This window comes from Myotis davidii, unplaced genomic scaffold (genome assembly GCF_000327345.1).
Source record: "Myotis davidii unplaced genomic scaffold, ASM32734v1 scaffold411, whole genome shotgun sequence".
NCBI lineage: Eukaryota > Metazoa > Chordata > Mammalia > Chiroptera > Vespertilionidae > Myotis > Myotis davidii.
In genome coordinates this window covers 1,057,291-1,065,872 of record NW_006282917.1, presented here as the reverse complement: position 1 = coordinate 1,065,872, position 8,582 = coordinate 1,057,291, and the positions used below count along the sequence as shown (strand labels likewise).

Sequence of the window (8,582 nt, the reverse complement as noted above, 5' to 3'; positions counted from 1 at the left end):
CCACGATGGTGGAGAGCTGGATGAAGGCGAAGCCGCGGTTCAGTTGCGTCTGCTTGTCCTTGATGACTCGGACGTTGGAGGAGGATAGCACTGCGTAGGGTGCCAGGGCCCCCAGGATGGAGTCCATGGTGCTGTGTGGGTTCAGGTTGCGCAAAATGATGGCTGCGGGAAGGGGCCCAGCATGAGGGGGCGCCCTTGATTCTCTGCTCCAGCCCTCCCCTTTGCAGGCTCCCACTGCACCCTCTCCTCTGGCCTCCACATTTCTGCACCTGCTGCTTCCTCTCACTTCTTCCTCCTGGACAAACTATGCCTGTCAGTTCCAAGTCCCAGCTCAGTCGCTCACCTGCCGAGAACTCCCAACACACCCCCAAAGTTGAGTCAGGCCATGCTCCTCCCCTGCTCTCCCCCCATCACCTGCCTATCTCCCCACTAGCTGGAGACCCCTGGGAAGACTACTAGTAAGTCCTGGTCAGCATCTCTCTGGCCTGGGACAGCGCAGCCCAGACACCCGAGGGCAGGGAGGAAGAAGGAACAAACAACTGACTCACTGTCGTTGGCGTTCTCGGAGCTTGGCTCTGAGCCCTGGGACAGGGACTGGGAGGCCAGCACTCCCTGGGCCTGGTAGGGCTGTGGCAAGGGGAGCAGGCCTTGGCTCAGCTCCCGTCCACCCAGCGGCAGCGTCTGCTGATCCAGCCTGGCACCCAGGGGCAGCTTCTGCTCTGCCTCTGTCAGGGGAGGCAGGAGACAGGGTAGTGACCAAGGCGAGGCTCCAAGGCTGGCCACCCTCTGCCCTCTCCCACTAGCATCCTGGGAGTGGGGAGGTGTGAGGCCTCACCTGACTTGGGCACACCGCATTTGAAGCACTTCTCACGGCGTTTGAAGTTCTGGACGCCACACTGTGAGGCACAGGCCAGGCCGTCAGAGTGGGGCGGGGGGGGTGGGGGAGGCTTCCCGTTATGCCCTCCAAACCTGGATCCATAGGTCCCCCAGGGAACCCTGGCCCGCCCCGGGGAAGGGAGGCTCCAGAAGCAGGAGGCAGGGGGCTCTGGCTGTCATTCTCAGGCCTCTGAATCTCCCCTTTACACGGTCTCAAATCTGTCCCTAGTGCCAATCCAGCTCAGGAATCGACAACTTTACCACCCAGGAAACTGCTGCCTCCTCCGAGGTACCAACTCCCAGGACCATTCCTTTAGTACAGTGGTCCTCGCGAGCCGCAGTTTGCCGACCACTGCTTTAGTAGGTTCCTCTTCCCCAAACTTGCTTCCCTGTTCAGAAACCTCCGATGTTACTCTCCCTAAAAGCCAGGAGTCCCTCTCTTGCCAGATTTCCATCCCTTCTTTATCTCAAGGACTAGGTTGGGTCCTGCTGCTCTGGAGAAATCTGCCTCTGGAGACCCCCCCCCAGCTGCCACACTTCTCTGCTCCAAGGTCAGGTACTGAGCACCGCTCTTGTGCCAGGCTCTGCCCTGCATGCCCAGGATGTGGCCTCTGCCCTCAGGGCCTACCAAGAGCACAGAGGGGCAGGTGAGTGTGTGGGTCCGGGCACCAGCAGGGCCCTGAGGGGCACTGCTCACTCGGCTTGGGCAGGTCAGCAGGGATGTCTGATCTGAGGAGACCCGAAGTCTGGTTTGGTGTGGGTTTGCGGGGAAACCAGAGGTTTGCTGTAGCTGGTGAAGGACGGTGAGGAGACAGGCTAAAGCTGAGGCTGGGGAGGAAAGGTGATGCTAGGTTATGGAGGATGGTGCTACTGAAGCTCAGAGTTATGGGGGTTTTAAGCAGAGAAGGTCAGGGGCAGGTGGTTCTGAGGAATGTTACAGGTGAGAAGGTAGGAAAGACGCCAGCATACCAGAGAGGGGCCATGGTGACTGTATGGGGGAGGGGAGGACTGGCCTGTGCTGTGGGAATGGCAGGGAGGGCATCTCTTTTTCTTTCTTTCTTTTTTTTTTTAATCCTCACCTGAGGACATTTTTCAATTGATTTTTAGGGAGAGTGGGAGAGAGAGGGAGAGACAGAGAGAAACAGCAATGTGAGAGGCACACTTTGATTGGTTTCCTCCTGCATGCGCCCTGACCAGGGCCCAGGTCAGGGAGGAGCCTGCAGCGTGCCCTTGACCGGAATCGCACCTGGGACCCTTCAGTCTGCAGGCCAACGCTCTAGCCACTGAGCCAAACCGGCCAGGGTGGGAGGGTATTTCTATAATGGCAGTGACAGGACCCGATGACCAACAAGGTGTGGGGGGCGAAAAAGGGAAAGTAGAGAATTCCCTGGTCTCGAGGAGTGTGAAAATATAGGGGGAGATGGAGTTCCACTGTTGCTTTGTCCCTGCCTCTCTGACAGTAGACACCTGCCTTCTGGCATCATTATTATTTTTTTTAACACAAAAGCCTAACCCCATTCCTAGGCAGAATTCATCTTGAGGAGAGGGCCAGGGACTCCCCAAGCCTTCTGCCCTCCCCTCCGGTCTCAGGACTGCCACCCAGCTGTGCGGGGTGGAGCTACAGCTTAGGGCTGCTTGTGAGGCTGGCCCCGGGAGAGACCTGCACCCATGGCCCCTGTAATCAGGAGCAAGTCATGGCTCAGGGCTCACCCACAGTGCCACCTCTCTGGAACCTCAGCTTCCTCTCTGGGACTAGAACTACAAAAGCTTACAGCCTGAGCCCCCAGTCTCAGGTGGACATGGCTCTGTCACGGTGGCCTTTAAGGTCAGGTCACCTAACACGGACTCTCGAACACCCTGTGCCTTCCTTCAGAATAACGGCTGACGGCAAACGGTGCTACCTGTGGGCCAGCTGCTGTTCCAAGTGTGACCTTCTCATCACATTTTAATCCGCCCAAGCACCTTTGGGGCCATGTCTCATTACTATTCGCATGCTAGAGATGGGAAAGCGAGGTAGAGAGAGGGAAAGGGCCACGATCAGAATCCAGGTGGAGCTGGGGGAGTCTCATTCCAGCCAGTCTGGACTGAGGTCCGCATCTTACACACCATGTCATGCCTCCACTATCACTAGTTCATCGTTTACATAAGTATTTGTTGACCATCTACTGGGACTTCCAGCAAGATCACGCTTCATGAGGGCAGAGCCCGGCACCGAGTAAAAGCTCAGTACACACGTTTTTTACGGGTGGGTGGGTGGGTGAGTGGCAAGGAACTGTCGCCACTGGAGCTGAGCCAGCCCTCAGAGGTCCCAGGGGGACAGAGATGTTGCCGCTATGGCTGCTGCTGTTTCAGTCCGCGGCCGCCGCTGCCCACCGCCCCTGTACCTTGTTACACAGCCAGTCCTCATTGATCTTGGGCTTGGGGTCGCTGTAGTGCATGGACACCTTCTGGCCCAGGATGCTGAGCGAGTGCTGCAGGAAGAAGCAGAGCCGAGTGAGGCGCAGGCAGCAGTGCCCCAGCACCGCTTCAGCACAGGAGAAGAGAGTGAGCGAGCCCTTCAGCTGAATGGATGAGGGACAGGGAACGGAGGGAGGTCGGAGAACTGACGAGGGAAGAAGGAAGGGAAGGAGGGAGGGAAAGCGCCACAGCCCTGGGGCGCAGCTGTTTGCTGCCTTTGCAGGGCACGCGCGCACGCACACGTGAACACAAGCCAACCGGGCACACAGGGCTCGGCTGAGCGACGCTTGCCTGACAGTGGGGAAACCCCCACTCGGCCCTGACACTGAGGCCACACTTGTGAGAGAGAGAGAGAGAGAGAGAGAGAGAGAGAGAGAGAGAGAGAGAGTATACGCGCACTAGTGCTGGAGAAGGGGAGAAAGAAAGAGCCATATTGAAAAGATGGAAGTTCCTGCTGGGAGGCTGTCTCCCCGCGGCTGGCTGGGTCCGGCACTAGCCTAGGGACCGGCATCAGCCTAGGGACCAGCAGAGATGGTCCCCGGGTGGCCCTGCTGAGCCCTCTTCCGACACACCTGCCCCTGATGCTTCCCACCAGTGTCAGTGCCACACACCAGGGAGCCAGGCTCTGGGTGGGCAAGCAGATCCTTGGGTCTCTCAAGGTCCCAAAGCTGCTGGCAGAGCAGCCCGTGCCACCCCGGGAGAGCAGGCTCCCCAGCAGAGGGCCGGTGGGGACTCCTGTGCAGGTAGGTGCAATGGGAGGACTGGGGCCGCAGTGAGTCCTGGGGAATAAAACTAACACGCTTGACTGGTACTTTACATCAACAGAGCAATGCTGGCCTCTTGTGTAGGAATCAAAGGGCTGAACTCACATGTGGGGAGAGCTGGTAAGACGGGACTTGCTAATGACTATGCCAACAGCTACATTGCCCCGTGGCTGGATCCAGCCATGCCTGAGAGTGGAACCAAGTACTGGCTCTGCCTAACCCCGGAGCAGGACAGTCCCCCTGGGCATGGGAACCTTGGTGGAAGACTCTTCCTTCTAGTCTTTTCTCTGAAAGCTCTGCCCAGAGAGGTGGAGGGGCAGAGCTGGTGTCTGGAAGGGGAGGGGCAGATGGTGACTGTGGGCTCTTGATGGGCTTCCCAGTGGGTAGCGAGAGATGGAAAGAGGAGATATTGAGGGTCAGGAAGGGGGAGAGAGAGGGGATGGGGGAATGGGACACAGGGCCACAGGGCAGGGAACTGTGTCCATAAGAATCAGGCGATGGGGAGCGCTCGATTACAAAGTAGTATTTGTTTGGGGGGGGGGTTCAAGTGCGGCAAAGCAACCTGATTGGCTTCCATCCATCGTGTAGCGTCCTGCAAGTGACTAAACTCGACGAAGGCGAAGCCCCGGCTCTGACCTGGAGACAGCATTCAGATACAGACGCAGTGGGTTAGTCAACAGCTTTGGACACACGGCGTTCCCGGGGGTGGGACCCGAGGGGAGAGGATGGGGGCAGAGAGGGAAGGGGGAGAGGAGAAAGGAAGAGAAAGAAACAATCAGAGAGAAAGACCATGGGGTGGGAGGCCAGGTAGATGACTGGGAGGAGCAGGAGAGAGGAGAGGAGGAGGAAGGAAAACAGCCAGAGAGAGGAGGGTGGGTGGGAAAAGATATACACACGCCAGCTGGGAAGAAAGACAGAAGTGGGGCTCAGGCCAGCCCGGGGTGACAGAGACGGAGAGAGGGAGCTGGGAGGGAAAGGGTACGAGTAGAGATCTGTCTCCAGAGAAGGAAGGAGGGCAGGTGGGCAGGCTGCTGGCTCCACATGGGCCAGAATCAATGACAGATGGGCAGGGCCCAGCACAAGGCCAGGGGAGCCCAGGAGGGGCCCTGTAGTCGGTGTTGAATCGAAGGAGCCAAAGGAAAGCTGGGTCGAGCTGCTCGGTGAGGCTGGGAAGGATCCAGGCCCATCAGGAACCTGGAGGGTTAGGGAGGTAATGTCACCTCAGCCTTACCACAGTACATGGGAGGTGGGCCCAGTGGGAAGAGTATAGCCGCCCACCACCCAGGTCCTCCTAGACAACAGGAGAACGGGGGCCGGGATCAGCCAGGCAGGCCTTCAAGAATCAGTGGGTGTCTGGGAGATGTGCACAGGGCCAGAGGAGGCTGCACCTGGGGCACTACTGTGGGCAGAGACCAGAATCTTAATAGCACGTGGCTGGGCCAGGGTGAAGTAGAGCAAGACTGCAGGCTATTAAGGGAGACTCCAGGCCTGGCCAGGGCTAGGAAAGGAACCCGGGCCTTGAGGCTGCAGGAAGCAGCTGTACCTTCAGAGGTGTACACAGGGAGGGCGGAGATGTGGCGGGGCTTGGGGGGTGCATGCTTTATCTCCAAAAGAAGAACTATTAGGATGCACAGGAGGATGGAATGGTATGATGAGAGAGAGAGAGAGAGAGAGAGAGAGAGACACATAGTGAGATAGATAGATAGATAGATAGAGATATGAAGGCATGGGGAGGAGAGAGACTGAGATGGAGAGAGAAGCCCAGGCAGAGTGAGGCCCCACTGTGCCTGCCTTGGGGAGCCTGGGCCAGAGATCCTGTAGAGACAGCTCCCCCCAAAACCCCCGACTACCCTCAGGCCAGCTCCAAGCAGCCTGCAAGAGGGAGGGAGGGGACAGGTGGGCCAGAAATTCTGGCTGCTCCTTGGGATGAGCCCTGGGGTGAGAGCCACCCCCTGCCTCCCCTCTTGGGATACATGGGTGGGGCCATGCCAGACCTACTTTCTGGTCAGAGGCCGTTACCAGAAAAATGTTGGTGGGGGGTGGGGAGAGTGAGGGCAGGGAAAGGAGAAGAACGGAGAGGGGAGGGGGTATATTGGGAGGTGGTTACCATCTCAGATACTCAGAGTCCCAGAGAGGAGGTTCCCCGGAGCCTGGCCCTGGCCCTGCCCCTGGGGAGTACTCAGCTCGGCTCAGAGCTGCACCTCCTCCCCAGCAGCCCCTCCAAAGAGACTGCTGGCCAGAGCTGTGAGGAGAGCGGGACGAAGGGGAGAGAACAAGAAGGGGACCCCAAGCTGCCCATCCCCAGCTGTGGTAGGAAGGCAGGGGAGGGAGGGTGCGGAGGAGGCAGAGGCAGGAGGAGACTGGTGGCGGAGGCTGGCCAGCAGCAGGGGGAGGCACTGGAACGAAAGCTCACCTGAGGATTTGTTCCTCATCAGCCGGACCTCGCGCGCTTGGATGCCATGGGACTGCAGCTGACCACGGATCTGTAAGGGGAGATACAGATTGGGGCCGGCTCAGCACAGGGGGCTGCTGGGTAGCTGAGGCCGGCTGGAGGCCTCCAGGCCCCGAGGGGCCATCGGTGATGCGCACGCACAAACACACCGTCTCCTCTTCCTCTCAGGGCTTTCCCCCAAATGACCAGAGCCCCAGACCCACACCAGTACCCAGTCTCAGCGTTCGGCCCAGGACTTGGAGAGTCAATTGCAGAACCAGGCCTGGCACAAGGTGAAGCATGGCAGCATGATGAGCCTTGGGGCAGAGAACGATACGAGAGCAAGCGAGCCTGGCCATGGAGAATGGTGGGCGGGGGCGGCCTGACCAGAGGCTTGGTGCAGCCACAAAGCGAGGAAAGCTGGGATGCAATTCTGGCCCTTGGCTAAGGGGCTGCCCTCTGCTGGCATCAAGAGACCCATGACACACATACGAAACCAGGAAGGACTGGGGTCTGAGCCAACGCCAAGCCATGTTTGCTCCTAGAACCTGAGTGGAGCAAAACCTGGGGCAGAGACAAAAAGGTGTGGTTTGGATGAAGTCAGCCGGAGGAAAGCTGCAGAGGCAGTTCGGGATCTGGCCCAGGTGCAGCAGGGTCTCTAGGCCAGTGGTGGCGCTCGCAGAAGCCTGGGAGTGTGTGCTGGGCATTCTCAGGCAGCAGCCTGAACGCCTCTGGGCCTCGGTTCCCTTATCAGGTTAAACAACAGAAAGGAGATTAAAGACGCACACATGCACACGTACGAGGATGAAAACGGACACACACAGGAGGTTATCAGGACCACAAACACTCAGGAAGGGCTCAGGACATAGCAAGAATTAGGGCTCTGAGGTCCACCTGCTCGGTTTCAGACCCCAACTCTGCCCTGCCACTCACTGGCTGGGACTTGGGACTTCACTGCTGGGGGCCTGGCTTCCTCATCCAGAGAATGGAAAGACAAAGAGTACCTTCTCCGCGGGGTGGCTGTGAGGATTAAGTCAGAAATCCTCAAGAGAGGCCAGCATTCAGTACTGTCTGACCAGGAATGGGCCAGGCGGGTCAGACTGGAGGGCGGCTGGCAGATCTCAGAGGAGAGCTGAGCAGAGAATTCACAGGGAAGGAGGGTGGCAGGGAGGAGGAGGAGAAGCAAGGAGGATATTCTAGGGGCCCTCTCCGGGTTTTACTGGGGCTCCTTAGGGGAAGTCTCCAGGAGAAAAGGGAGGAAGATGGAAGGGAACACAGTGTGGAGAGACTGTTAGCAGCGGAGGAAGGAAGTCAGAGAAAAAGCCCAAGGCTTGACTGGCTGGAGTGGCTCAGTTGGTTGGAGCATCGTCCTGTGTATGGTTCAATTCCTGTCAGGGCGCACACCCAGGTTGTGGGTTCGATCCCCAGTTGGGGCATTTACAGAAGGCAACTGATCGATGCTTCTCTCTTTCTCTCCCCCTTCCTCTCTGAGCATTCTTTCTCCTCCCTCTGTTTCTCTGTCCCTGTCTCTCTCCCCCTTCCTCTAAGCATGAGGATTAAAAAAAAAAAGAAAAGGAAAGAGAAAACCCCAGGCTTTGTGGCCAGGCCAGTGAGGGGATCTGATGCAGGTGACAAAAGAGGGCAGGGGGAGGGGTGAGAAGAAAACCTCAGAAAATCCCATGGGGACCCTTTCCACCAGCATCACCTCTACCACCAGCAATACCCGGCATTGGGCCTGGCCAACGTCTGGCCCTCGACCCACATACGCAGAATGGACGAAGGACCAGGGGCACGTGCGGGAGGAATACTCTGCTCCCTCCCGCATCCAATCTATCCGCCACTCCGCTCCTCCTTCCAGACCAGGAGACAAGGCCTGCCCGAGGCCAGGTCAGTGCAGGGAGCCGGGAGCCGGTGGGGAGAAGGGGTGAAGGTGCTGAGGGCAGGGTGAGGGAGAAGTTGAGGGGCCCTGGAGGAGGAAACCCAGCCTGGCCTCCTGCTCTGCCACCTGCCCGGGGCCGTGGGGGGGCACGTACGTCATCCTCAGTGGCTGCCTG

At 58.6% G+C, this 8,582-nt stretch overlaps 1 protein-coding gene across 1 annotated transcript in view; it reads right to left on the bottom strand.

Annotated features, from left to right (window-relative positions):
- Positions 1–8,582, bottom strand: part of RBM10 (RNA binding motif protein 10) — a 49,921-nt gene that overhangs the window by 4,852 nt on the left and 36,487 nt on the right. The window contains exons 4-9 of the mRNA XM_006753330.2: positions 6,511–6,580; positions 4,660–4,733; positions 3,261–3,347; positions 836–896; positions 549–725; positions 5–162 (exon numbers count right to left, since the gene is read on the bottom strand). Coding sequence (XP_006753393.1) covers positions 5–162; positions 549–725; positions 836–896; positions 3,261–3,347; positions 4,660–4,733; positions 6,511–6,580 — 627 coding nt within the window. The remainder of the gene's footprint in view (positions 1–4; positions 163–548; positions 726–835; positions 897–3,260; positions 3,348–4,659; positions 4,734–6,510; positions 6,581–8,582) is intronic.